Source organism: Calcarisporiella thermophila, assembly GCF_041956535.1.
Source record: "Calcarisporiella thermophila strain CBS 279.70 unplaced genomic scaffold VTP21scaffold_2, whole genome shotgun sequence".
Classification (NCBI taxonomy): domain Eukaryota; kingdom Fungi; phylum Calcarisporiellomycota; class Calcarisporiellomycetes; order Calcarisporiellales; family Calcarisporiellaceae; genus Calcarisporiella; species Calcarisporiella thermophila.
The window spans coordinates 589,294-616,944 of NW_027192192.1; the positions used below are offsets into that span (position 1 = coordinate 589,294).

The following is a 27,651-nucleotide window of genomic DNA, read 5'->3' on the forward strand; positions in this document are numbered from 1 at the left end:
TTCAGCGGATCATTTTTTGTCTAGTTTTGCAATTTAGCTATCTCAACCTTCTCTCACATAAGGGGTCTGATACATAGTCGGCACATTATATTGACATATCATTTGAATGTGAGGGACCTTAGACGCTCTGTAACAAGATCGGCAGATAGTAAAGGTCATTTTTTTACTTATATGTGTATATCAACATCATAATTGGCCATATATTTGCTATGAAAAAAGGCAAGAGAAATTGTATAGAGAGAAGAATATAACTAAAATATAACAGAGTAAAACACAATAGATTCCCAAAAGATTTGCGATGGAATTGTTCAAAGATAAACGCGATACAACAAAAAATATGAACATATACTCTCTATTCATACCAAGCAGAATTGGAGAGATAGGATCGGCAAACTGGGTAGGCTGCCTAAGCTTTTTGATCCTTTTGGATAGGCTCAATGCTCCAGATCGAATCAGCATACTCTTGGATAGCACGGTCGGCCGAAAACTTGCCCATATTGGCCGTACAAAGGATAGACCGTTTGGCCCATGAATCGCGATCCTTCCACGCCTCGTCTATCATCGTTTGAGCGTGCAGGTCTATGTTAGGGAAAAGAGTAAATAACATATCTCCTCAGTATATCAGGCCGATGTTGGAAAGAAAGAAGTAGCCTTACAGGATGAAAAGTCTACTGAAATCAAATAATAGTCCTTTCCCACCGTCAATGTGTTGATAAGGGGAGTAAATATGTTCGGATCACCAAAGGCCCCACTTTCAATCTTCTGGACGACTCGTTCCAGGTCCTTGTCCATCGGAACTCCACGGTACCGCTGTGCGTGTCTCAAATCCTCAACTTGTTCTGCCTTGCATCCAAACAGAAAGATATTATCATCCCCAATCTCCTCCCAGATCTCTATATTTGCACCGTCTACAGTGCCAAGGATCACCCCCCCGTTTAGCACAAATTTCATGTTGGATGTACCAGAGGCCTCCGTGCCCGCTGTGGATATGTGTTGCGAAATATCATTCGCAGGAATGATCACCTCTGCTACAGAGACATTGTAGTCTGGAATAAATACCACTTTGAGACAGTCACCAATCTCGGGGTCGCTGTTGACCACCTTGGAAACGGCATTGATAAGCTTGATAACGAGCTTAGCAATGTAGTATCCTAATTTTAAAATGGTTTAGATACGGAGAATAGACATGAAACGGTCTCGTGATCGCTCTGCGGCTTTCATTACACTCACCAGGGGCTGCCTTGCCTCCAAATATCACTACCCTTGGCACCAATGACTTCTTCTCCGTCGCACTCATTCCCTTGATCTGATAATACTTATGGATGACTCCTAGAATGTTCATGAACTGCCGTTTGTATTCATGAATACGTTTGACCTGCACATCAAACATTGCATCAGGAGACACTTCTATCTCGCATTTTTCCTTGATGTACGCAGCCAGGCGCACTTTATTTGCATGCTTGACGGCCATCCATTCTCGCTGGAATTCTGGGTCGTCTGCATATTGAGTCAACTTCTTGAGTTCATAGAGATCCTTCAGCCAGTTTTTGCTGCCAAGTTTAGACGTGATAAGTTCAGAAAGGGCAGGGTTGGCCTGGTGCAGCCAACGTCGTGGGGTGATACCATTCGTCTTGTTCTGGAAGCGGTCAGGACCGAAGAATTTGACAAAATCTTGGAAAATCTATTATGAGCAACAAATATTCATCAGTGATTAGTTCTCCAAGAAAAGGCATTCGTGCACTATTGCAATAAAAAAAATCAGGCGAAACGATTGTACCGTTGTCTTAATTAGACTCGAGTGAAGTTCTGCAACACCGTTCACACAATGAGATCCTACCACCGCCAACCACGCCATCCTCACATGCTGCGGAGCCCCTTCCTCTATGATGGATAGCCGGCTCAACAAATCTCTGTCGTTCGGGAAACGCTTCTCGACTTTTTGGAGGAAAAAGAGGTTAAGATCGAAGATAATTTCCATGTGGCGCGGAAGCATATTTTGCAACAATGGGACGGACCACTTTTCAAGTGCTTCTGGAAGCACCGTGTGGTTGGTGAAGCCAAAAGTCCGCACCACGATGTCCCACGCCTCGTCCCAGTCAAGCCCTTCAATATCCACCAGAACGCGCTGAAGCTCGGGAATAGCAAGCGTAGGGTGAGTGTCTACAACAACATATAATTTTCGTCAGCAATATGACCTGCGTTGAGAATCACACATCCCATCCTACCATTCAGCTGGATCGCAACCTGGTCTGGGAATTCGCTCCAGAGCCTACCCGTCTTTTTGAATCGCCGTACAATATCATACAGACTTGCACATACCCAAAAGTATTGCTGCTTCAGCCGAAGCTCCTTGCCAACCATGTGGTTATCATTTGGATACAGGACAGAGGTAATGTTCTCGGCGTTTTTCTGTTCTTCAACAGCTTTGTTATAGTTGCCCTCATTGAAGCTGCTGAGATCAAAAGTCTTTTTGGGTTTGCTTGACCACAGGCGAATGTTGATGGTGTTGTCAGTCCCGTATCCTATAAATCACGGCAAAACGAAGAGTACATTAAGAGATGATCGGTGAGACGGACGAAATGATCATCGACGCTGCTCTGCTCTTCTCCTACCTGGAATTGGGACATCATACGCCATGGCGCGCACCACCTCACCTCCCTCCCATTTATGCCTAATTCGGCCTTTTTCATCTGTGTATTTTGATGTACTGCCGAAGAAGTGCACCTCCACCGTCACATCGGGACGAGGAAACTCCCACGGATTATCGAAGTTGAGCCAATAATCGGGCTGTTCCACCTGGAATCCGTCCACTATTCTACAAAAATGGGCCATCATCAAGATACATTAGCTACAAAAAGCAACTAGTGAGCTATTGGGAGCACCGTCGGTTTTATTTACCGTTGCTGGAAGATCCCATAAGTATAACGCAGTCCGTAGCCCCAAGCAGGATAATTCATAGTTGCCAATGAGTCCATGTAGCAAGCAGCCAACCGACCCAACCCACCATTACCGAGGGCAGCATCTACTTCCTGATTAATCAAATCCTCTAATCGAAACGCTAACTGCTTCACGCCCTCTATCAGACACTCCAACACGCTTAGTTTCATCTCTTATAAAGAAAGGGAGAAAGAAAGGGATGATTACTGACCTCCATAGTCATCACGTAGTTGCATATTAAGCAACGCATTATCAAGAGATCGGCCTAGGAGAAACTCAAGTGAAAGATAGTACACGCGTTTTGGGTCTTTGAGGGTGTGTTCTTGCTGAGTTTCGTTCCAACGTTGTATGAGACGGTCCCGTACCCTAGGAGGAAAAAAAAAAAATGAGCACACCATACCCTGAGTGCAATAGAACAGGACCAATTTACGAGTGGGCAACGGCTTGATATATAGCGAAATCATCTGCATTGTAGTATGTGCGGGCAAGGGTTGCCGTCGTGTGATAAACTATCGACTTTTCTATCAATTCAATAGCTGCAAGCAAGAATTCCAAAACACATGAGCATCAATAAATCGCACATGATCTCAACCATCATCAAATAATCAAATTATAGTTACAATCTTCCTTTGGCATTGCGAGACTCTCCCATATGCGCTGAGTCTCCGTCGTGAATTTGGCCTTCTCTTCCTCCAACTGCTGTTGTCCATAGCCGGTGTAGGTGCGTTTGTGATGCCGCTTGCCTGGATGAGGAGGCATGTTGGATGTGGTCACATTATTGTTGGTGGTGTTGGTGGACATGGCAAGGCAGAATTGAATGTAAAACGGTGGCGTGTGAAGACAAGGGAACAAGTAGTAAAAATTGGAAATTGCCCGCTTTTTTCGCGACTTTATATCTAGAAACGGCTCGAGATATCCAACTGCCAGTGACGTAGGTAGCTCTTGGGATGGAGAATTTTCCCTGGAGGAGAGGACAATAGACCTAGGCCTTTTGGCTACTGCATTGCCGTATGTGATGGGAAGCTTATTTTCCTCCAAACTCTCTCCTCAGCTCTACGGCTCAATCTTGTAATCGTATCTTCCCCAGCATCCAGAACTGCTTTTCTATCTCCGCTGCGCATCAATTTGTCTCGCATGATCCTCCGGCGATAAACGTGATAACATCGAGATAAGCATAAATATATATATATGCCTACATTTACTTTAATAGATATACGCGTGAATCTAGGTATGGAAACTTTGGGCGAAGCTAGTGGCCACTAGCCCAGGCCTTCTTCTAATCAAAAGTTCAAATTAGTTATATTATTCATTACGCGGAATGGATAGCAGGAAAATAATTAAAGAGCGAGAGCACGAAAATTTACAACATCCTTTTGCACTTGGTTGGAAAAAATAAAGGTGACAAGGAGACAAAGGAAAACAAGTCGATTTCAAATATACAACAGCCTCTCATTCAAATTACACACACCCCTTCAAGCGTGCATCCTGGCCATATGGGTGATGATGAGTGCGTTCGGAAGGTGACAAAGTAAGTGCAGCGGAATAGAGATCACAGCCCATAGGGATGGTGGGATGTAGCATGAGAGAAAAGTGCTCCAGGAGATCTTGCTCTCGGATGCGCAAATCATAGTCCTACGGCCCAGACATAGGGTAAGTACAGTGGCTGTGCCAAAAGGATCCCTGGATAACAGAGCCTGCTGAGTCCAAAACTTACCAGAAGTAAGAGAAGCTGCTTCTCCATCAGGTTCACCTCCGCGACTGAAAACAGGCCGGAGCACCGAGCCCAATGTCGATTCTTTGGAGGCGCATCGTGTAACAACTTGCAGGTGATAACCAGAGCCGCAAGGAAAACGCGGTGCCGCGTGCACCCCATCCCTGGATATGGAGCATAACCTGGTTAGAGTATTGCGTCAATTAGCCTTGAAGCGTGGAGATAATAATTACCGCGTGCCGTCAGGGGGAGCTTGTTCTTTAGCCTATCCAAGAGTACAAGAGTAGTCAAAAACGTGGTGGTGGAGATCCTCGAGCGCTTAGCAAGCTGGCCGATAAACGAGTCCAGGGGGGGAAGTGGCGAAAAAGTGCGATTGGAGCAAGTAATGACCTGGTAGCATTTGCATGCGACGTATGCTATTCAAGTCAAAGTGGTGAGTTCGAGGGAGTGATGCGGAAAGTAGGCTGAGCACACGTTACCTATCATGTCCTGAGTAATGGGCTGCTTACTCACCAGCTTGGTAAGGGCTACGATGGACATTATCCAATGTACAATTACAGCTATCCGGGGGACCGGTAATTATAAGGGAGGAAAAAAAGGAAAGGTGAATAGAAGAAGCTAGTATAAAATAAAATAAGTAAAACTTGGATAGGGTCTAAAGACCAAACACAGCGTTTTCAAAACTCAAGCTCTATCAATTCCCAAGACTCAAGACCATTCTCTCTTATTAAAAAAAAGGGGAAGGGGGAGGGTCATTAAGCAACGAAGAAGGGGGACAAGGTTAGCCTAAGGGAAAACAGGGGAAATAAAGAGTGGCAAATAATGGCAAAGACTCTAAATTAATTATTTTATTTGCTCCGATTTAATGCCCCGACTTCCAAAAGGAGCAGGGAGGAGGAGGCCAATGGAGGGCAATGGGTTAAGTGCAATTCCTCTTAATCTCCTCAGCCCAGCCGGCCTGCAAAGGAGACCCATCCTCAAGGTAAGCGTATGTCCACCCACGTGTTTTGCTTCGTAATCCAGAATAGTCATAGAGGGGTGTAGCAAACGCACTAATTGTATTTCAGTAACTGCTGACGCATCTAATAAAGCCTGCATTTATTAAATTCAAAAATCATTTCTCTGGCTTGGTGTCGCGCTTTTGCAACACCCTGTCAATTAATCCCACGGAAAGGGCTTCTTCGGGGCTCATGAAATAATCCCGCTCCATCATCCTCTCTACGCAACAGCACCAAAGAGCATCGTTAGCACAAACTTAGCATAACATGCCGTCTGCAGCTGGGTGGAATCAGCATCATCCCACTGCAGATATTAAGGGCTTAAGAGGAGATCAAAATTACCAATTTCACCGATATCCTTCACCAGTGTATGCCGTGAATAAATCCTATTAAGCCTCTCACGAGTGCGCAGTATTTCCTTGGCGTGAATCGCGATGTCTGACGCGGGGCCCTCCGCGCCGCCGCTCGGTTGATGAATCATGATGCGAGAATTCGGGAGAGAGTAGCGCTGGCCAGGTTCGCCCGCCGCGAGTAGAAGAGAGCTCATTGAGCATGCCTGCCCATTGCAGAGGGTAGAAACTGGTGATTGGATATATTGCATCTACCGACATCACATTATCGTTAGTAAAGTGTGGATCCTGTGGGTTTGGGTTGGATAGGTACAGTGTCATAGATGGCCATCCCCGCTGTCACGCTCCCTCCAGGGCTATTGATATATAGGCTGATTGGCTTTTCCGGATTTTCTGCCTCGAGAAACAGCAACTGGGCCACGATAACTGAGGCCATAGAATCATTAATCTATTGCAGCAAGTGCTCAGTCCAGACATCTTCACCATGAAATGTAAAATTATCAGAGAAATTACTGGCCCATTGAGACATATAATCCGCTCTTTGAGCAATCTCGAGAATATATCGTATGCTCTCTCTCCTCGTGTCTGTAGTTTATTGTTCGGTTAAATAGTTTAGTGTCCTTCACTGGATACCATCTTAAACATCGGTCTGTACCGTCTGTTCCAAAACTATGGGGATAAGCGATTGGGATCGAATGTCGTCTAACGAACGAGCATCGTGATAACGTCTCTATATAAAGATGAAAGTGATCCAGGTAGATCGCGAAGTTAATCTCAATGGATGATGTGGTGCGAGATAGGAACTCTTGTTCACTTACAGTAAGCTGAACTAGGGGACGAGTTAATTTGAAAACTGTTCGCATATCTATTCTCGCTTCTTTATCCTAGTTGCGACCTTTTTTTTTCTCTGGCCACTCGAAATTTCAATGGCGGCTTAGGAATATGTTCCGCAAACTCACGTTATTCTCGCTCGGAAAAGATATCGCCGACTTAGATCTTTTTTCAACAGATCTCATTTCCCCAACGACCATCTCTTAGTCTTTGGCCTTTAATCCCTTTATACATACTTCCAAGATTTGTGTGAGTAAAAATTAATTAGAAAGTTCTCTACATTTTGCATTCTCCCTTGCTATTACATCGGTTGGGTGACTTTGGGGTAAAAATTTGCCAAAGGCGTGCTTATGTGAGATGCTTTCTATTCCCTACTGAATTTGCTCTACACACATTTTATTATATCATATATCTATATTTATTCTCTTCTCTATACATACTATTTTCTTTCGACCTCTTAAATCCCACTTCCCGTCTTAACTTACTTTTATATTCTTACAACTTTATTCTCGATATATTTTGGTTTTCGCTCGAGGGAAAGGTTTCCTTGATAATTTCTACTTAACAGAAGCAGGACAAAAAAGAACCATCGATTATTTTTTTCCCATCCCACCCTTTTCCTTCGATTCTATTTAACTAGTGGTGTATTTCCTAATCTTATTATGGGATTACGCCAGTTATATGTAAATTTAAGGTAAGCAGAGAGGTGCAATCGCGGAATATGTGAAGTTGGAAGAGTTAACTCCCTCAATCTTGATTCGTAGCCATCGAAACGATAATCTTAAGCACTCAATTGCAGGCGCTGGAGCTGGTTGTGTTTCTTCTATTGTCACTTGTCCGCTCGATGTTGCGAAAACACGGCTACAGAATCAGGGAGTGCCTATTCCCGGCATCCTGCAATACAAAGGAACGGTAGGCACACTAGCTCGAATATGGCGCGAAGAAGGCATCCGCGGTCTTTACCGCGGATTAGGCCCAACCGTGTTTGGCTATTTACCAACGTGGGCCATCTACTTTTCTGCATATGACTTCAGTAAAACAAGGATTGCACAGTATCTTGGCCGAGGAGGTGGAGGTGGCGACTGGGTGGTGCATATATTGGGGGCCATGATTGCTGGGGCCACTAGCACCACCCTGACGAGCCCGCTTTGGGTTATCAGAACACGTCTAATGGTAACCAATTGCACCTTTCACACCTCCCCCGGAACTGACTCTCAACGTGACCTCTTAATTTATTTAGACACAGAGCGATTACACTTCTTACCGATATCGGAGCACCCTTCATGCTTTCATGTCGATCTTCAGGGATGAGGGCATCCGTGGATTTTACAAAGGCCTAGGCCCGTCCCTCATTGGCGTCAGCCATGTTGCTGTCCAGTTCCCGCTCTATGAGCAACTGAAAATTTGGCTGAGTATGCACTACATCTCAGTTCTTCCCCTCCTATCCCCTCCTCATATGCTAATTTTGAACCATTAGGATCACCGAACCAGGACTCCACCACCTTTCAAATCCTCATTGCTTCCTCCCTCTCCAAGATGACGGCGAGTGTCGCTACATACCCGCATGAAGTGATCCGAACTCGCCTTCAAAATCAGACAATACCCCCCTTCAAATATCAAGGTATCCTCCATGGGGTGAAAGTGATGATGCAAGAAGAAGGGTGGAGAGCTTTCTACAAAGGTATGCCGACCAATCTGGTGCGCACCGTTCCTGCAAGCGCTCTGACCATTTTGACGTATGAGCTTCTGGTGCGGCAACTAAGCCTGCTGGAAGAGGAGGCCCGAGCATGATAAATAATCTGTTATTCTCCTTTTTGTTGTACTAAATTTGTGAAAATATTTCAGGCTTTAAATATTCCCTCATCTCTTTTTTTTATAATTCTAAGAATGGGTTTTGTTTTATTTTCCTTGGTTTTTTTTCTTCTTTATTGCTTTTCTTTATTGGTTTTCTAACTTGCACTTTTGCCATATAAATATTTTTATATATATCTTCGCTGGTATTATATTTCTTCCCTCTATATTTCAACGATGGAGTCTATGTTACTTTATCCACTCTTCGCTATATAGAAAACTGTGCTTCTTATTTTCACTACAATAAATGTTTCCTAGGGTTTGAGTGTAGAATACAGTAGGCAGTCGATTTTATCCACAAGGATATTTGGCATTCCTAGTGCAACTCTTTTCAGAGCATTGGGCTGGGGGTCGCCTACTCCGCCCAAAAGTGTAGGTGGAGTTGCTGTAGAAGAGGATCTGTGAGGTTAGGTTGATTATTTTTTATATCTGCATACTCCACAGTTGCATGAAAAAGTATATAGTAATCGGCAGACTCATCAGACATGTAAATCTTTTCCCACAATACAGCCAGAGTGGACCTGTTGGCAAAGTTGAATCTTTGGTAGCGATAGTTCGACTCATCTCCGCGATGAATCTAGATATCCCGCGAATTTGGGATCGACCCCTGTGTCTAAAGACGCCCCCTCCCCCTCTTCCTCCCGGCGGGAATAGTTTCAGACTGGGGCTCTGAAAGAGTGAATCCCTCTCTCCCCGAGCTATGTTCTCTGATTCAGATATCCTGATGTGGATGGTACGTGGCGCATAGTTGCAGAAACACAAATGGGAGACAAGGGAATTTTACCCTTTCGACATGACTCAATCTGGGGAGAGCCACAATCCTGGTTCCAACACGGTTGTGAGGCTCTTGGCATTGGCTTAGTTGGAGATTTGGGCTAGATAGCTTTGCGAATTCTTGGTTATTTTCCCATATCATCCGAATCCACACGCAGATCCACTGAGTGTCGGGATAAATCTTTGCGATACGCAGGGGATTCAGGTTCAAACAGCTACTAGGATCCGAAAACCGCGCCCTTACTCCATTTGACGTTACTGGCACCAAATCCAGACCTTAATACTGAACCCTAACGTAAACCCAAATTCTATTGTAATGTTTAATCGATGGAGGTTATGGTAGGTGGACAAAAGTAGTCTTATAGTGAGCATGCTGCCTGTCTATTTTTCATCCAAGTACAAGATGGCGACATTTCTTGTGGTAGATAGCCCTAGATCTAGTTAGCTTTGTATGTACTAATGCTTATGTTGACAGAATAAAATGGAGCCAACTTCTAAACATTGTAATTAGGAGAGGCAAGACCTGCTTTCACCTAGTACAGTAAGCAAATATTCTAGGATAAACGAACTTTTGGACCCATTGTACAAAGGAAAATTTGATTAAAAATATGTTTATATTAAAAGAAAAAAGAAAACAGATGAAAGCAACTACTATTTCCCGGTATGAAGTTTTCCTATATAATGATATATATATATTTGACTTTCTACATAAATATTTGCTTACAAGCATTTAGAGAAGATTTAAGTAAAAAATAACTAAGTGCAAACTAAAACGTCCCCTCTAATAAGAAATCATCGATCTTCTCGAGTACTTTCTCTTCTGCATTTCCCGGAAAGCAGCTAGAGCACTCGCGACGTAAACCGCTTTTCGCACCTTGCAAATAATCTTCCGCATGCGCTCTGCCTTCTCAATCTGTGCCTTCCGCAGGCGAAGCTTCTCGCGGCGAGAACGAGATGGCCATAGCATGACCGTGCGTTCGAAAGACCATTGTCTAAGCCAAAGGGAGTAGGTTAGTACAGGGCCGAGGCCAAAGCCGGCAGGAATGAGGTTAAGTATACATACCGGAAGATTTGCACCTTCACCACGTCCAGCACAAACATGTATGCAAGCGACACTCCCATGATGGACAATCCCCATCCCCACCCAATCGGACCGATTCCCTCGCCCTCCCCAAAAATCCCGTAGATCGACATCAGCATGGCGAACACCTGTGTCGCGAGAATAATGAGGGTGAAGACGAGCGAGGGAATGTTCTGCCAGATGTACCCGGGGATACGGGTAGAGAAGATGACGAAGTGAGGAGCAGAGGAGATATGCAGATACATGATCGTGTTCAGCTGCGTTTTCGAAACATGGAACACCAACTTGGCGACGTAATAGTGGGCAAAGGACATTGCACTCAACAAGAGCGCCAGCACAACACTGAGGAACATCAGCTGCCCAAGCCGCCACTTGTCGGGGCGCTTTGAGATTTGGGTGTTGTCCCAGGCAATCACAATGGTCGCGGCGTCATTCAACACTGCAATTAGGATCAGGAGCAGGGCGGGCATCTCCCATTGTTCGATTAGAGTGATAAGGAAGAAGAAGATGAGGAAATGGATGGTGGAGGTGATACGATAGAGGGCATAGGAGCGCATGCGTTGGAAGATAGCACGTGACGTGCGGATGCCGTCTACAATCGTGGATAGACCGGGTGCAAGCAGCACAATGTCAGCAGCAGAACGCGCGGCATCGGTGCAGCCGTGGACGGCAATGCCCACATTCGCCTTTTTGAGCGCGGGGGCATCGTTCACACCATCGCCGGTCATTCCAACCAGCAACCCCTTCTTCTGCAGCAGCTCCACCACTCGGTACTTGTGCTCAGGAATCACTTGGGCAAAACCGTCCGCCCGCACACAGTGCTCAGTCACCTCCTCCTCGCCCTTGTTCGGATCCACAAGATGGTTCGCATCGAGAATCACACGCTGCATCCCCAGACGCTGTGCCACCTCCTTGGCGATGATGAGCTGGTCACCCGTGATCATCTTGACGTTGACTCCCATTTTCTCGCATTCCGCGATGGTTTTTGCCGAATCAGGGCGAGGCGGATCCAGGAGGGAGATCATTCCTACAAGCTCATAGGTCTCTACATCGCCGGGTATAGTTCTTGCGACTCCCAGTGCTCGTAATCCCCTCCGAGCCAACGCGTTCACGGCCCGTACAGCGTCATCGTTTCCTCCCACCAGCTTGATGATCACCTGGGGCGCCCCCTTGGCCACCTTGAAGATTTGCTGTGTGTTTTGGTTCAACACCGTGGCTTGTGTCATCTTGGTGGTGGGGTTGAACGGCAGGAAGGACGTGACCTTGAATCCGGGCACGGTGGTCTTGTTTGCCCTCGACTGAAGAATTTCAAGCTGTTCCTCAGCCGCCCGACGCACCGCACTCTCGATGGGATCGTTGGCTCCGGGCTCTGCGGCCAGGTAGGAGTACAGTAGGATATCGTCCGAGGTGAATCCCGGGCACAGGTATGGCTCGTCGAACGTCAGCTCGTTCAGAGTTAATGTGCCAGTCTTGTCGGAGCAGAGCACAGAGATGGATGCCATTTCTTCGACTGCAGTAAGACGCTTCACAATGACATGCTTCTTTGCCAATTGCTTAGCACCGAATGCCATGGTAACGCTCATGACGGTCGGCAGACCAACCGGAATGGCTGCAATGGTCAACACCAAGATCTTCTTCAGCGAATCAAGCACGTTCTGGGCGCGAGTGAGGATCAAGAGGTAGGCAAGCAGCACCACGACCATGGCGACAGACATGAAGATGAGGAAATTGCCGATCTTGTTGATGATCTTCTGGAAATGCCCCTCCTCGGTGGTGATGGAGATGAGATTGGCGGCACGGCCGATGAATGTCTGCGCGCCCGTCTTGGTGACGACGGCCATCTGCTGACCTTGCTTGATTACCGATGAGGAATAGACGGTGCTGCCCTGAGTTTTGGTCACTGGGAGCGATTCACCAGTGAGCGCCGACTGGTCCACATAGAGCTCACCCTCGGTCTGCTCACCATTGACCCCGATGCCCAACAACCTCGCATCCGCAGGGATGATGTCGCCGAGACGAAGCACGATGACATCTCCAGGGACGAGCTCTTTCGCATCAACCTCGACGAGGTTGCCATCTCTCCACGCCCTGGTCTTGAGTGCGAGATTTTGTTTAAGGGCATCAAGAGCACTTTCCGCCTTCGCCTCCTCCACGAACCCGATAATTGCATTGATGAATAGCAAACCAAGGATAATGCCAAAATTGATCCAATCTTGGGTCACAGCGGCCAAAATACACGCGATTTCAATTAAATAGGCAATGGCTCCCGTGAAGAAGCTGAGAAACTTCAGAATAGGGTTCTGCTTCTTTTGCGCAAGCTCGTTGAGGCCAAACTTTTCGCGGCGTTCCGCCACCTCTTCTGCGGTCAGCCCATGTAGAGGGTTTGTATGTAATAGCGCCTCAAGTTCCGGAGGGATGGAATCTTCATGCTCGACGTGTTCGTGTTCCTCAAATTCGACGGTGGTTTTTTTGTTCTCTCCTGGAGAGACTTCAATGTCGCGCTGTTCTAACATGGAGGTCTAAAACAAACAACTATCAAGGGACGCGTTAGTATAAGAGGCGGTGCTCAGATGGCGACCATGAAGACTATGCAAGTTACATTTATCAAGCAACACTGAGTGTGAAGTGAATGACCAAGTTATTTGCGGACGAAAGAGGTAGAGACGCACAAGAATTAGGACTCTGAGAAATGGGAAAAGACAAGTGCAGAGCAGAGGAAAGGAAAAGGAAGAGACACAGGTAGGTCAACTGAGATAAGAAGGGTTTTTGGTGGTAGATAGAGAGTTAGATACGAGAGTGAGAGATGGTTAAACCTGGAGTCTTAAGAAGCAAATCTCAAACACAGTGAAACAACCAAAATAAAAGCTCTTGCATATAAATCATTAACAAGTGTCGAGGGCAAAGTATATAAAAAAACAACTAATATTGGGTTCTCATATGAAGCAGAAAAAAAAACTTGAAAACAGCTCCCTTATAAGTGGGTTCTTCCGATCAAGATCACAAAGCCGACACAACACGCATATTGCAGATAAACGGGGAAAGGGTTAGCCAGAACATTCTTTATATGCAGGCAGATCTGACTAATTGTTTTAGTAGCAATAAAACGCAGCTTGCCTCTCATACATGAGATTGTGGTGAGGGGTATGGCCATGGGTTTTCCTTTTCCAGTCGTGTGAGGATCATCCTCGACTGAAATGAAATTACTTATTGCAGCAGAATATTCCATTCGAATATTGCCAGTTTCACCCTATCGTTTCATATTTTCCTGTTTGCGAATTTCCTATCTATCCGGTGGCAAACAATTTTTCTGTAAATATTTTAAATTAAACCAATTTGCAATCGACCGGGAATGATCACAACTCTAAATGCCTGAGAATGGGGTTGGCTTCGCCCCCCGCCGCCCCGAACTGAGGCCGAGCCGCGCCCTTGGCAGCCAGACCCTTCGCCGCTGCTATTTTTTCCTCTCACCTAATTCAACTTTGGACTAGATCTGAGCTTCTGCGCGAGCGTAGGTATCCCGCATCTCGGCTAACTTGCAGCAGCCATGAAGAGAGGAAATTTCTTTTCCTTCCACTTGGCTCTGGAAGAAATAAATTCCCCTGATCATGCGCAGAAAATCAGAAGTACAAAGGCTCCCGAAGGCTCGAAAACAAACACCTCGAAACAAACCGCCTCCCTTGGTCCGAACCGCCTGCATAGTCTTGGCAGTGTGCTAGAATCTTGGTCCCTCTCTTAGCTTACCGCCCCTGACTTGCCAGTCACGCCATTGCCTGGATTTCGCTGCAATCTTTCGAAAATGCACACCTCTCCTCACGCTACCGCTGCATGAATTTCTGGGTGTTAAATCCCATTCAAACAAAATAATTGCTAGGTTGAATTGGCAGTCACGTTCCCTTTCTACACTCTACCCTTTCTATTTCGACCCTTCAAATGGCAGAGCAGTTGCCGCTGCCAGAGGCGCCAGCGGAATCGGCTTCAGCTTCCCAAAAGGGATTGGAAACAATGCCAGCATCTTCAGAAAACATCAACTATGTTGCTTATGAATCTGAGCTCCAGCTGCCGGGAATTATGGCTTTGATAGAGAATGATCTCTCCGAGCCATACAGCATCTACACCTACCGTTATTTTATTCATAACTGGCCCCAATTATGTTTCATGGTATTGCATTTCTTGTTGCAATTGTATTTTAGGAACTTTCCTGAGGTGTTGAGTTCTTTTTTTTTTTTTGGCTAATTACGAGTTTTGAAAGGCAATGTTAGGGGAGAGATGTATAGGAGTTATCATCTGCAAACTCGACGATCATCGCGGTAGACTGAGGGGTTATATTGCAATGCTGGCCGTATCGCGCGACTTTCGGAAACGAGGTCTGGGAACCGCGCTTGTGTGTCGAGCGATCAAGGCAATGAAGGAGGAGAAGGCGAATGAGGTAGGCTCATGGCGAATTTTTTTGAAAGCTTTCAAGTCGACACTCAACCGGTTTGAATAGATTGTGCTTGAAACGGAGGTCACCAACCTGGGCGCGCTGGCGCTCTACGAGCACCTAGGGTTCATCCGGGACAAGCGACTTCATCGGTATTATTTAAACGGAGTGGATGCCTATCGTCTGAAACTCTTCTTTACACATGCCTGATAAAAGAAATGGTCCTGTCACCCATCTCTGCCCGAATTTGCGACCAAATTTTTGGTTCGCAGCTGAAAAAATCCCAAACCCCTACTGGCCTGGCTTCTCCCTTATTCCCCTTCTACCCAGCCCCTCATAATACTCCCTAATAAATTCAATTAAGGACTCTAAAGGACAAGCTTGAGGAATTCTCTCAGTACCATCTCCCTCCCCCCTTCCCCCTACCCCTTCTTATTTATTTATCCTCGCCTCCATACATCTTCACCTATGTCAGACGTTATTGACGACGATCTCTACAATCCTGTCGAATTTGATGACGAAGAATTCTCACATAATTCTGAGAACAGAGAGAGGGACAAAGAACATGAATTAAGGTATCAAGAAGGTAAAGACGATGAACGTTCACGAGGGCGAGAGCGAAATGAAGAGAATGAACGGAGGATCAGAAAAGAAGATAAGAATGAAGAACAGCCACAGCATGGTAACAATGACAAGGACGTGCCTGAGGATGGGTGAGTACCTCTTTTGAAGCATTGGCAACTCTTCCTCTAACCTGGCCGATCCACTAGGAAAATGTTTGTTGGGGGCTTGGACTGGAGTGTGACGGATGGTAAGGGGATGGACGGACGAGACAGATTTCAATTCAATTCATATTAATTCAAACTGTTCATTCTCTTAGAGGAGCTGCAAAAATATTTCTCACGGTTTGGCCAGGTGCTATCCACAAGTGTGATGCGTGATGGAACCGGACGATCCCGTGGTTTCGCGTTCCTGACATTTGCGGACCGGGAATCGGTCGACCGATGTCTAGCAAAAGAGAAGCACATATTACACGGTAAACCGGCAAGTATTTTTCACCTCCCCCGGGTTTTCACGCAACCCATCCTGTCGATGCATACTAAATTCCAATGATCCTAACTTCCCTGATAGATCGATCCAAAACGGGCGTTAGCTCGCGAAGAACAGGAAAAAGCCGTCAAACTCTTTGTAGGGGGATTACCCCAAGACGTTACTTTGGAGGAGTTTCGCGCATTTTTCTTACAGTACGGCAAAGTGGTTGACGCGACACTTGTAACAGATAGAGAGACAGGACGCTCGCGAGGTTTTGGATTCGTGTCTCTTGAGGGAGGAGTGGAGCAGGTATTAGCGGAGACAGACTTGAAGATGCGAGATAAAACCGTGAGTATCTTTGCCTGTCCGCTACCTCTTTTACGTTTCTCGTCCACCCACCTCACTTCTTTGAAATTCCCAACGCTTTCAACATCTAGATTGAGGTAAAGCGCGCCGACACCCGCCACAAGCCCAAACGTGCAGCCATGGCAGCCGCCGCTGCAACGGCTGGCCAGTACATCCCACCTCCGCTCTTAAACAACCCATTTGCTGCTCAATGGGGAATGGATCCAGCCGCCATCCCATCTCCAGGAGGCCGCTATGCTAACAACACCTTCATGGGTGGAATGCGGCCCGGAATGCCCGGAGCGGCAGGGAATATGGCTGCATATGGTCGGTTTGTAGGGCCTTGGGGAGGCATGATGAATGGGGGAGCAGGATATGACCAGGCTGCCTACTACAGAGCGTACGCTCAATATGCATCCATGTCTGGAATGGGATATGGCAACATCAACGCGTTTGGTGGGGGAATGGTGGGAGGAAGCTTAGTGGGGGCGGAGTTAGATGAGGTGGGCGAGGACGGGAATTCAGGAGGAGGAGGGGGGGGTGGTGGCGGCAGTGGAGCGGGGAGGAGGAAAGGAAGTGGTGCAATACACCCAAGCCAGGGTGCAAGAGGACAACGCTCATATCAGCCCTATTCTCGGAAGTGAATCTAATTTGTTTCGAAAGGGCTAGACTAATAGTATATATATATACATATATATATTCAATATTTTTATATACTTTCACCATCATTACCACTGTCACAATCATGAGTTTTTTTCGGCAGAAAAGAAAATAGTTTGCTTGGTTTCCTTGTTTTTTGCTTTACCATATTTTTCCTCTCTATATATAAAATATATTCTATATATACATATATATGTGCGTGTGTATACATTCGCATACCTCGCTACGAAACTGATCTGTGCCTTCTTATGTGTTGTGGATTTACTCGCTAGTATGTGGGGTTTTCTCTTGTAAATATACATTGGCATACCTATTTAGATGTGTACGCATATTCACATAGACACAATAGACACTTTCTCCCACATACACAGCCCAGGGCCCTCTTTCCATCCCCCCAGTGATGCGCAGCTGGCTCTTCCTCTTGCTTAAGAAGGAGCGGATATTCTATGCTCTTTTTGTGGGAGATTAAAGTTTTCCACGATGGTTACGGTAAAACTTGTCAATTCGATAAACGCAATAGCAAATAGAAATGCCATGCCGAAATTAAAAAAATTGTAGATCCGGGTGCACGTGATACTTCCTTTATTAACCCAAATCATATAAATATGAACGCGCCACTAGCACCTTTCTCCTGACTGATGCAATGAAAGAGTGTTAGGGCGGTTCATTGCCTGATAATCTTTTCGTGCGCTAATTCATGATGATTCACCCCGAATATATCCTCGGTAATGTATTTCTCCTCTTCACGCTTTTTGTCGATTTCGTCGGCTGGGTCGTCCTCTTTGGCTCGGCATGCGCCATCCGCGATGCCTCATTGCTATGGTGGTGCGCCGTGTTCGAGCTCGTGCTTCTGCTGGCAATTCTAGGGTTGGCGCTGGTGGGCGGCCTATGGAATTATCACCTGGCGGTAAAGTTTACTGAATCTTTCTGTGGAGAGTACGCGCTCTGAGTATCGAATTCTCATCTGATTTATTTGCCGATAGATTGTTGGCTTCCTGACCTATAGTATTGTCCTATTAACCATCCTGGCCCAAGATTTTGCATTTAGCAGCTCCTCCCCTGGCCAAGCGGCTGCTGGAGGCATCATCATTCTACTCTTAGTCCAGGTGAGGCTCATTTTTTCGTCATACTAAGGCTATCCATCTAACATCGCTGGTGTGTTTTTCTCAAGTTTACCTGGCTAGTGGCATTTGGCTCGGCAGAGAACACCTTCTTCTCGCAGAATGTGAGTGGTCTATACCGTAATGTCACCGCAAATCCCAAATTCGCCACTGCCCATCCGGGCTCTAATCTACCCACCACTGCTGAAGTACCAGTGGAGATCAATGCCACCGAGGGAGGGCCAATGGGCGGCGCTCGCCCCGCAAGCACAATCCAGCCCGATGCCTCCTACATTTACCGTGCCAAGGCCCTCTACAATTATTCTGCCAATCCCGAGGATCCAAATGAGATTAGCTTCGAGAAGGATGAAATTTTGGATATCGCCTCGACACAAGGCAAATGGTGGCAGGCAAAACGCAGCGATGGTTCGGTCGGGATTGTGCCCAGCAATTACTTACAACTTGTTTGAAATAATGCAGATTCTCCTCCGCGTTTTTAATGTTATTTGCTTCTAATTAACGTATATACTGTCATTTTCCTCGGTATTCATTAGGATTATATGTGAATTTCTTTCCTCCCTTTCCTCCCATTTTATAATGTTGCATACATACCTACTTGCACTCCCACTTATGAATTAATAGTCCACTATGCAATAAAACCTTTTATCAATGCCGAACTCTCTTCCTTCGTCCTAGGGAGATGTCTCTTGGGATCTTCACCCCAAAGCGAGGGCGATATACACAAACGCATTGTATGAATGCTATTTGAGCACTCGGATCAGGATTTCTCGCGACTTCCTAATAACAATTTCTTATTTGTATACAGCAGAATTCACATACACAATATAACAGCACATCCAAAGAGTCTATGATTAAATTACTATGTATTCTTGATGGATGAGGGCCAATGGTGAAATACTGATGAGTAGGTAATGATGCCATGGATATGGTTCGGATAAAATGAAGTGGGATAGGGCGCTTACAGCTCCAGAGTGAAGTTGTTCATCACTTTCCGAAGCAAGTGCTCTCCATATACCACTGCGTCATACTTCCTCTCTTTATCCCCAATACATTTGGCAATCGGTTCAACCCGTGCGTGGAAATTGGGCTCGAAGAAAAAGGGCACCGACACTCGATAGCACTGACCACGATGGATCACTCGATGCAGGGTTGACTGATAGAGATCATTGGTCCAAACGTTAAGCATATCGCCGATATTGACGACATAGGCTCCCGGCACGGGATTAGCTTGAATCCAATCCCCTTGTTTGGTGCGAACTTGAAGGGCGCCCGGGGTAGAGTCTTGGAGTAGTAGCGTAAGACAGCCATAGTCTATGCATTTGTGGGGTAACAAATTAGAAGAGATCAGCATGGAAGAAAAACTTTGGTTAGGGCTATCTCTTGGCGAAAAGAGCAGTGATAAAATGAAAGCCCAAGGGTTGGCAGAGATTTAGGATATGAGGGAAAAGTGGGTGCGAGAACAAACAGGGGAACTTGGTATTCACGTACCAGTATGCTCGCCACAGCTCACTCCGACATCTCTGTCGTTGGCATCCTGAAGAGGCGGATACCCAATGGCGCGCATCACCCAAAAGCTCTTATCGACACAGCTGTCAAAAAAGGTTTCCTCCAAACCTAGTCCCAACGCAATAGCGCGCATTACCACTGCGCCCAGAGCCAACATTCGCTCAATATATACCTCGAAGGTGGGGCGAAACGAGGCCGGCTGGGTGGGCCATAGATTGGCGCCACGAATAGGGAGACCCTTCTTTACAAGAACATGATCCGGTTCCACAGGGCGGTACAGATCAATTCCCTAATAACATCGATGATTGAGTGAAGTATTAAGGAGATATGAAGAGAAACAGAATAAAAAGACCAGCATTACCTCATGGTAGTCTTTGCGCCCTTTTGTGATATTCTGTCCAAGTTTTTGGTAGCCTCTAGGAGATACATTCAAGCATGGATATCTTCACGATTCTAATTCTCCACATGCTTCGAAGCAAAGTATAGTTACCTGGCATTGTCATTCTTTTCGATTCCAATCGCCAACTTTTCTTCCTCTGGCCGTTCAAAAAACTCTCTTGCAACTTTTAAAACTTCTTCGTTAAGCTCCGTGGGCACTCCATGACCTACGAGGTAGAAGAAGCCCACATCACGACATGCAGTATGAATGGCTTCTGCGCATGAACGTTTCTCAGCGGGATCAGAAGAGGATGAGACGAATGGAGAAATGTCAATTATTGGCAGGGAGTACTGGGTCATCGACTTTGCACTATTCTGTTGGCTATTGTTAAAGAAGAGTGGCGGAAAAGTGGAAACGTGAGGGCAGGTGTGCCCTGACCCCACAAACTCTCTAGCTAAAACCGCTTGTGAAAAAATGTCTAGTCACAGGAAAAGCTTTGAATGATCAAAATCGATTCTACATCAAGAGACTGGGAAATAGAGTTTCGGCCTGCAAAACAGAAGTGACAGCATGAGAGCCTAATTCAGCCGAAGAATGCCAAGTGCAACCTTTTTTCTTCTTCCTCCATCCTAACAAAGAAAGAATCAAATTATATTGTACAGCATTGGAAGAAATATGAAGAGTGAAAGAGCAAAATACAAAATGGATGAGCTAGATTAACTTAGGGGCGAGAAAGATATCCCTAGCGGAATATCTTTAAATAGAACACGAAGGGATAAAAAAAAAATAAAAAGCAGATATATCCATAAGAAAAGCATCAAAAGACACACTTCTAGTGTTTATCGGAAGGTGGAGAAAAAGCAGGAGAAAAAAACATTCTAAACTTTGATTTCGCTTATCCCGTCCTTCTGTTTTCTTCTCTCCAGCAAAGTGGCCCGCTCCATACTCAGCTCAAATCTTCTCAAATCATGCTTGGTTACTACCCCAGCAAAAGCTGCCGCCATTGCGGCACTGTGGGTCCCACCGACGACAGGCGCAGTCCTACACGAGGATGGGGAGCCCGAAGTTGGACACGGGTGGCCTGAGAGAGGCATCGTGTGCAGGGGAGAGCACGTGCCGAGGTGGAGCAGCTTCATCTCCTCTCGAATCTGCGAGAAGTCCTTTCTCCTTGCAGCGCTACTCTCGTTGCTCGAGATCTCTTCCTCAGTCTCTTCTTCACTCGTTTCTACGCTGGTTTCCGTCTCCTCGTCCGCCTCTTTTATATCGAAGTAATGATTCCCACCCATTTTAAAACACCGTCGTGGCGTCGAGGCGCTTGTGGTGGATATGGAATTGCCACCCGTGGTCTGCGCTATGTCATCCTCGTGGCGCTGCACAGCATAGGACACGTCGATGATTTCCTTCATAACCGCAATTCCGGGGGAGGCAAGGTCCCTTCTCGCAGTGGAATGCTGAGCTAGAGCCACGGGGGGAGAGAGAGCCTCTGCCTTTATCCATGGATGTCTGCAAGAAGAGGTGATGGTGAGAAAGAGTTTAGGGCCCCAGGGCCATGCGACGACACTTACTCAAAGAACTGGTCGATCGTGTATCGCTGCCGCGGATCCACGCATAGCAAACGTCGGATCAGGTCCTTTGCACTCTCGGATATCGGATCCCACCATGGGCTCAAAAAGACGAACTTTCCTCGCGCTACTTTATGGGTCAATGCGCACACATCTTCGCCCTCGTCGTAGAACGGCGGGAACCCGCAAAGCATTGTGTACAATACACACCCAAGTGCCCACATGTCCACGCTCTTGCTATAGCGCTCGTCACGCACGATTTCGGGGGCAGTGTAGCCAAGAGTGCCACAAGGGGTTCGTGTGGAACCCTCCCAGACCACTTTAGAAAGTCCAAAATCCGCGATCTTGACTCGCCCTACTCCCCCTCCCCCGATTCCAGGTTGAAAGAGGCCCTCGGGCTGCTTATCCTCGTCGTCATGGGGGAACGACGGGGGCGGTTCATCAGACGGAATAAAAGGAATAGGCTCAAAGAGCAGGTTCTCTGGCTTGATATCCCTACAGAAACCAGCCCTTGTTAATACAGCTCCAGGAGAGTTGATTAAACAGTTCAAAATATATACCGGTGTGCTACTCCCTTCTCTTTATGTAGGTATTTTATCCCCTCTGCCACCTGCACAATACAATGCCGAGCCAAATCTTCTGAAAAATAAGTAAGATCTACAATGCGCTGGAACAATTCCCCTCCCGGAAGGAGCTCCAGAATTAAATAGTAGTAATCGCGGGTCTCAATAAAACCATAGAGCTCAACAATGGATGGATGATGGAGGCCCCGCATAATCTGAACTTCCTTTTTTACATTTGCCCTCTATAATAAAAAAATAAATCAAATATGCATTACTATCACAGAGTAGAACTAGAGATCAAAAAGGCCATACCTGTGAATTATTCAGCTCATATTTTCTCACAATTTTCACTGCACATAACTCTCCCTTCTGTGTGTCAAGAGCCTTGTACACTCGTGAAAATGCGCCCCTGTAATTTCTAGAATTAGACAAGGCTGCCAGTGACGCCTTCAAAATGATCACTTACTCTCCCATGCGCTCTAATAGCTGATAACGCTCCAACCCTGGATAATGCCTGGCACGCCTTGCTGCCATTACCTTTTCATTATGGCTGGCGGAGGTGGCCGTTGTTGAGTAAGATGAGATGGGATGAGAGGAAGTGGCGGCGGAGGTGGGTGAAGAGTTGAATTGAAAAAGTGATTTAATGTGGTCAATGACAGGCATTATTCCTGTAGAGAAGCAAAAAATAATAAAATACAGCGATGGATGGGGAAAACTGACAAAACGAAAATATGAGGTCAAAATAAAACAGAGTGCGCAAGAAGGTGCAAAGTGTTAGGCCATTATGAGCATAGAGCACAAGGCAAGAGGAATAAAAAAAGAACTTGGGAAAAGCCGTTAAGCTACATTGGGTTTGGGGGTATATTGACCTGACATCATTCGCAATGGGAATTTCAAACCCAGCTCTGTGTGCAACTTCAGTAACAAGGGCGATAACTCTATCAAAATTAAGCCGTAGCCTTCCTCAATTGGTGTCCGTATTAATTGGAAACATTCTGAAATATGGAGAGCTGGAGAGGAGGGGGGAACAGTAGGGAGCAGGGGAATTCTCCAGCGCTCCAGTTTTTGGGAGAGTGCACACTTGTCCCCCTCTGAACACCCTCGCTTTGTGAGATAATTCGCGCAGTCACACTATTTGCGAAATGCCTTTCAGAATATTGAAGATTCCATCTGATTCTCTAGGCCTAACTAAGCCAATTCAAAGAATACAATTTTCATTAATTCATCAGGAAATGGTGCTCGAGGACTCGATTGGTTCGAGCCTCCAATCGCTGGAAATCGATGATGACGGGGCCATCGCACAATATTTGGCAGGGATAATGGGAAGCGATGATATGACGGATGAAGAGAAACGTGAAGTCATAACGGAGTACCTGGGTTCTGTAACAGTGAGTATAGCCTCCGGCAAAAATATTAATACTAATTTCACAAAAAAAAAAATAATGTAAAAGCGCAAATGCTCATGTAAAGAATGAGGAAATCTAGGAGGCTCCACTGGATGATTTTTTGGATAAAATTTTCATTGCCTATACCGAAGAACATGAATTATTGAAGAGAAAAGAGGAAGAAGAGAAGGCGCGTATTGCAGCTGAGGCGAAAGGTAAAGGGACAGTTTGATCCCGAGCATTCACTTTATATAAATGATCTCATCCTTATCTTTTATCTCTTCTCACTTTCTGTCATCGTTTTGTTTTTATTTTTCAGAGCGTGAACTTTCTGCCCTGAAATCCGATGCTGCGCTTTCTACTCATGACGACGGCAATCACCGCCTCCAACCTAGACAATTATCCGCTGATGAACGTCGAGAGCGGCAGCGTATTCTACAACGATATCAATACGATGCGTCTCATATTGCCCAGAATGACGAAGGAGAGGACGAAATAGTTTGGGTAGAGCGTGCAGAGAATGCTGAAGGAGGGTTAACGGCAAATAAGAATGCGGATATCGTGAAGGAAAAAGAAAGAGAGAGGAGAGAAAAAATGCGAAAAGAAAATGAGGAAGAGAAAGAGCGAATACGGCGACAACAGGAAAAAGAGAAGCGTGAAAAGGAAAAAGAGAAAAGACGAACTCAAAAGAGGGAGAAACGGCGGCTGTAAATATCAAGAAAATATTTTAACTATTAACAATATCATAATATAGGGAAGATGGTTTCCATTTTTTTAACTTTTAGATGATTTGCCCTATAGGCCATTTAACGTGCTTTCCATTGAAAAAGACTGCTTAGATATTAAAACCGAAAATTCTCCAAAAATTTACGATGCAGTTTCACAAATAGACTTTGGTAACTTGGATTATATTATTAGATCCTAGTGTAAAGTACTACACATTATCCAACAAGAATGAAGGATGCAAACGAAAGAAGGAATCGAGTTCTCATCATAGGCATTGGGTAAGTTGGTGACAGGATGCTTAGGACACCCGTATTTTGTGTAATTTCATTGACTCACACTTTTTCCTTGGTAGGGGACCTTCTTGCGGTGGAAAAACGGTATTTTTATATTTACTTATAGATATGTGTGCAATTCCTAATTCCTTCTTTCTAGACATTCGCAAGATGTCTCAAATCTATTCTTCCCGGTTCTCCAAATATCCTTCACCAAGATGATTTTTACAAGGTTGCATTCCAATTCATACATCTATTCCACTCAAGCTTTTATTCATTTCTCTAACACAAGTTTTATTGTTCCCCCCCCCCCCCACCTCCAACAATTAGACGGATTCAAATATACCTATTGATCCCCGCACCGGTTATCAGAATTGGGATTGTCCTGATGCCTACGATATGCAGCAGCTCATTGCTACTTTAAAGAGAGTACGGGAGGGTGAGGTGCCTGTATCCAGGAATTCCTCCGTTACCGATGAAGAAGCTATCGAAAGAGTGGTTCGTAACCCAAATATACTTGGGCTAAAAGAGCTAAAGGATATGATGCTTTGTTGCGAACGTGAAGGGTGGAAGTTTATACTCGTCGAAGGCATCCTCCTCTACTCAAATCCGGAATTAACCCAAGAGTTTGACGTGAAGTTCTTCATTTCTGCTAGCTACGATGTTCTTAAACATAGACGATCCTCACGTAAGGGCTACACTACTCTTGAAGGCTTCTGGGAGGATCCACCCAACTATTTTGACGACTTGGTGTGGCCGGAATATGTTAAATGGAATAGTAATTTACTGGAAGGAACGAAAGCACCAGATGGGATATGGAAGGTGGATTCAGGAGAGTGTGACATAGAGACTTCTATTCAGGAAGGATTACGCGTAATTCTGGGAGAAATAATAGAGAAGTCGCAGCTGTCTAGCTGAAATATTATAGATATATCATCTTTTTCCTTTTGAGATGCCGTGCTTGATTGATATCACAAATGTTGTATTCGTAAATGCACTTGAGAATCAAAAATCACTCTCTGGCTATACAAATGAGTTCTTTTCAAGCTATAGCAACTATCAACACTTTATTTATAAACTCTTTTGGAAAGGGACATCAATATTTGGAATACAGTGTTGGTGGAATTATATATTTACAATCACAAAGCTGTTCTGAAAATATATAAAGTGCAGCCAACACATTTGACTGTCCTCTGCTAATTCAAATTTTCTTACACGGAAAAGATTTAGCATATCTAGAACGATAAAAAGCCATGGCATTTTGCTCATACCGAGACTACACTCCTTCAGATGCATTTAAGATTTTGAACCGATATAAGTTTATAGAAACTAGGATTTTTCTAAACGGATTGAGTTCTATTTTTTCACCAGCGAAGCCGCACGCTAGTGGCTTAATGCATATTGTCTTAACCCTTCAAAAAAGAAACCCAGCCAAAAACGAGAGGGTGAATTTTATCCTCCCAATATTTAATCAACTCTTTGGCACCCATCCATTCTTCTTCGAAACTTTTTCTGCTCATCAATCATATATAATGGACGATTACCGACGCTACAGAGGTGGCTCAGGCCCACAACCTGCATCTCGTGGTGGCTACAGAGAACAAGATGATGATCTAGCCCGCCGAGAGTTATTTGGAAATCGTGGTGCTCCTGGTGGCGGCGGGTATGCACAACCACCGCCAAGAGGGGGATCTAATGGCCATTCTGCACAAGGAGGCAACTATGGCAGTCAGGCGAACTATGGGAGAGGGAGGTACGATCAAGGAGGGTATGGCGGGAATGATGGAGATGGATATGGCGGATACGGTGGAGGGTATGGCAGTGGCCAACAACAGTACGATCAAGAAGAAGAAGAAGTTAATTCGATCAAGCAACAGATCAGCAACGTCAAACAGGATACATTATACTCCACACGGAACGCCGTAAGAAAGCTCCAGGAGTCAGAGGAGATGGCAACCGGTACTCTCACACGACTTGGGCAACAAGGAGGTAAAGATCGATTTTCTTGATTTGTCTATGTTTGTGTGACGAAGTTCATTTCCAATGTTCAACTTCTTAGAACAGCTCTACAATGTTGAACGCAACATGGAACTGGCGCGCGTCCACGCTGACCACGCCTCAGAGAAAGCAGCTGAGCTCAAAAAATTGAACCGTAGTATCTTCGTGCCAGTGTTCAAAAATCCTTTCAAATCAAAGAAACGTAAAGAACAGGAAATTCAACGAGTTCAAGACGAGATACGTCAGCGCCAAGAAACCGAAGAAATGCTTAGGCGTGAAGAGTATCAAACACAACGGCATGTGGGGGGTGCTCTGCGCCGTGTTCAGGATACGCCATACAGCCAAATGGACTACCAGGGTGCGCCGGGTGGCAGATCAGCGTCTGATCGAGCACGATATCAGTTCGAGGCTGATGAAGAGGACAACCGTATTGAGGATGAAATTGATTCTAATCTTGACTATATGAGTGCAGCAACATCGCGCTTGAAGGATTTAGCGTTGTCGATGGGACAAGAAGTCGATAGACAAAACAAGCATATTGAACGAATTAATCCTAAGGTGGTGGGCGTAAATGAGAGGGTTGGCATCACTAATCATAAAATTTCCAAGATTAAATGAAATCCTCCTTTGCGTTACGACATTAAAATATGTCGCTATATTTCACCATCTAAATATCTTTGGTGAACTCTTTTTCCTGTTTTATTTTGGCCTATTCTATATGCTTTATAATAGCAATGCAATACTAGAAACTAGCATCAAAACCTCTCCATTCTTTAAACTTGCCCTCGAACAAAATAAACATATATGTATGCAATATACTAACGTTTTGTTAATTTAATAAAGAAATTGAACTTTTAACAGAGGATTATTTGAAAATATAGTCAACGATCGCTTCACAAGAGATATGGTTTGAATTCTGTTGAATCAATAATCATTTCCGATCGATATAATTAGAGGAGAATGATCAACAAGGAGATTGGTAATTCATCAGTTTGTCAATTACGAAAATAAATTCAGGCTAGTTTCCGAAATATACTTTATTAAAGTCTTATCACATACCACTCCAGCGAAGGTTGCCTGCTAATAGTGAGCTGTTACTTTCATCAACATTGATTGGGGTACTTGGCTATTTGAATATCTTCACATCAA

At 45.3% G+C, this 27,651-nt stretch overlaps 13 protein-coding genes across 13 annotated transcripts; 7 read left to right on the forward strand and 6 right to left on the reverse strand.

Annotated features, from left to right (window-relative positions):
- Positions 1 to 406: 406 nt before the first annotated feature.
- On the reverse strand, positions 407 to 3,738 carry VTP21DRAFT_4316 (uncharacterized protein; the record flags this gene model as incomplete). Its single annotated transcript, XM_069394714.1, has 10 exons — positions 407 to 579; positions 657 to 1,151; positions 1,231 to 1,681; positions 1,778 to 2,160; positions 2,226 to 2,522; positions 2,613 to 2,815; positions 2,899 to 3,076; positions 3,149 to 3,303; positions 3,368 to 3,473; positions 3,558 to 3,738. The coding sequence occupies 10 exons, from the start codon at positions 3,736 to 3,738 to the stop codon at positions 407 to 409; spliced, it is 2,622 nt and encodes an 873-aa protein (XP_069255924.1).
- Positions 3,739 to 4,395: 657 nt separating this feature from the next.
- On the reverse strand, positions 4,396 to 5,188 carry VTP21DRAFT_4317 (uncharacterized protein; the record flags this gene model as incomplete). Its single annotated transcript, XM_069394715.1, has 4 exons — positions 4,396 to 4,569; positions 4,652 to 4,812; positions 4,882 to 5,064; positions 5,128 to 5,188. 4 exons carry the CDS (start codon positions 5,186 to 5,188, stop codon positions 4,396 to 4,398), a joined length of 579 nt encoding a protein of 192 aa, XP_069255925.1.
- Positions 5,189 to 5,762: 574 nt separating this feature from the next.
- Positions 5,763 to 6,859, reverse strand: VTP21DRAFT_4318 (uncharacterized protein; the record flags this gene model as incomplete). The annotated part of the gene is made up of 6 exons (XM_069394716.1): positions 5,763 to 5,866; positions 5,989 to 6,247; positions 6,310 to 6,444; positions 6,510 to 6,581; positions 6,652 to 6,726; positions 6,815 to 6,859. The coding sequence occupies 6 exons, from the start codon at positions 6,857 to 6,859 to the stop codon at positions 5,763 to 5,765; spliced, it is 690 nt and encodes a 229-aa protein (XP_069255926.1).
- A 630-nt stretch (positions 6,860 to 7,489) lies between these two features.
- VTP21DRAFT_4319 (uncharacterized protein) lies at positions 7,490 to 8,618 on the forward strand (the record flags this gene model as incomplete). Its single annotated transcript, XM_069394717.1, has 4 exons — positions 7,490 to 7,521; positions 7,592 to 8,000; positions 8,068 to 8,239; positions 8,305 to 8,618. The coding sequence occupies 4 exons, from the start codon at positions 7,490 to 7,492 to the stop codon at positions 8,616 to 8,618; spliced, it is 927 nt and encodes a 308-aa protein (XP_069255927.1).
- A 1,615-nt stretch (positions 8,619 to 10,233) lies between these two features.
- On the reverse strand, positions 10,234 to 13,046 carry VTP21DRAFT_4320 (uncharacterized protein; the record flags this gene model as incomplete). Its single annotated transcript, XM_069394719.1, has 2 exons — positions 10,234 to 10,444; positions 10,516 to 13,046. 2 exons carry the CDS (start codon positions 13,044 to 13,046, stop codon positions 10,234 to 10,236), a joined length of 2,742 nt encoding a protein of 913 aa, XP_069255928.1.
- A 1,417-nt stretch (positions 13,047 to 14,463) lies between these two features.
- On the forward strand, positions 14,464 to 15,163 carry VTP21DRAFT_4321 (uncharacterized protein; the record flags this gene model as incomplete). Its single annotated transcript, XM_069394720.1, has 3 exons — positions 14,464 to 14,691; positions 14,783 to 14,959; positions 15,020 to 15,163. The coding sequence occupies 3 exons, from the start codon at positions 14,464 to 14,466 to the stop codon at positions 15,161 to 15,163; spliced, it is 549 nt and encodes a 182-aa protein (XP_069255929.1).
- Positions 15,164 to 15,421: 258 nt separating this feature from the next.
- On the forward strand, positions 15,422 to 16,974 carry VTP21DRAFT_4322 (uncharacterized protein; the record flags this gene model as incomplete). Its single annotated transcript, XM_069394721.1, has 5 exons — positions 15,422 to 15,666; positions 15,724 to 15,764; positions 15,834 to 15,997; positions 16,085 to 16,333; positions 16,423 to 16,974. The coding sequence occupies 5 exons, from the start codon at positions 15,422 to 15,424 to the stop codon at positions 16,972 to 16,974; spliced, it is 1,251 nt and encodes a 416-aa protein (XP_069255930.1).
- A 713-nt stretch (positions 16,975 to 17,687) lies between these two features.
- Positions 17,688 to 18,560, forward strand: VTP21DRAFT_4323 (uncharacterized protein; the record flags this gene model as incomplete). The annotated part of the gene is made up of 3 exons (XM_069394722.1): positions 17,688 to 17,897; positions 17,974 to 18,096; positions 18,162 to 18,560. 3 exons carry the CDS (start codon positions 17,688 to 17,690, stop codon positions 18,558 to 18,560), a joined length of 732 nt encoding a protein of 243 aa, XP_069255931.1.
- A 509-nt stretch (positions 18,561 to 19,069) lies between these two features.
- On the reverse strand, positions 19,070 to 20,355 carry VTP21DRAFT_4324 (uncharacterized protein; the record flags this gene model as incomplete). Its single annotated transcript, XM_069394723.1, has 4 exons — positions 19,070 to 19,422; positions 19,600 to 19,906; positions 19,979 to 20,033; positions 20,108 to 20,355. The coding sequence occupies 4 exons, from the start codon at positions 20,353 to 20,355 to the stop codon at positions 19,070 to 19,072; spliced, it is 963 nt and encodes a 320-aa protein (XP_069255932.1).
- Positions 20,356 to 20,874: 519 nt separating this feature from the next.
- Positions 20,875 to 22,784, reverse strand: VTP21DRAFT_4325 (uncharacterized protein; the record flags this gene model as incomplete). Its single annotated transcript, XM_069394724.1, has 5 exons — positions 20,875 to 21,499; positions 21,562 to 22,053; positions 22,119 to 22,363; positions 22,434 to 22,530; positions 22,588 to 22,784. 5 exons carry the CDS (start codon positions 22,782 to 22,784, stop codon positions 20,875 to 20,877), a joined length of 1,656 nt encoding a protein of 551 aa, XP_069255933.1.
- Positions 22,785 to 23,353: 569 nt separating this feature from the next.
- VTP21DRAFT_4326 (uncharacterized protein) lies at positions 23,354 to 24,217 on the forward strand (the record flags this gene model as incomplete). Its single annotated transcript, XM_069394725.1, has 3 exons — positions 23,354 to 23,509; positions 23,607 to 23,721; positions 23,826 to 24,217. 3 exons carry the CDS (start codon positions 23,354 to 23,356, stop codon positions 24,215 to 24,217), a joined length of 663 nt encoding a protein of 220 aa, XP_069255934.1.
- Positions 24,218 to 24,460: 243 nt separating this feature from the next.
- On the forward strand, positions 24,461 to 25,422 carry VTP21DRAFT_4327 (uncharacterized protein; the record flags this gene model as incomplete). The annotated part of the gene is made up of 4 exons (XM_069394726.1): positions 24,461 to 24,510; positions 24,585 to 24,609; positions 24,665 to 24,736; positions 24,835 to 25,422. The coding sequence occupies 4 exons, from the start codon at positions 24,461 to 24,463 to the stop codon at positions 25,420 to 25,422; spliced, it is 735 nt and encodes a 244-aa protein (XP_069255935.1).
- Positions 25,423 to 26,036: 614 nt separating this feature from the next.
- VTP21DRAFT_4328 (uncharacterized protein) lies at positions 26,037 to 27,120 on the forward strand (the record flags this gene model as incomplete). The annotated part of the gene is made up of 2 exons (XM_069394727.1): positions 26,037 to 26,493; positions 26,564 to 27,120. The coding sequence occupies 2 exons, from the start codon at positions 26,037 to 26,039 to the stop codon at positions 27,118 to 27,120; spliced, it is 1,014 nt and encodes a 337-aa protein (XP_069255936.1).
- Positions 27,121 to 27,651: the final 531 nt, after the last annotated feature.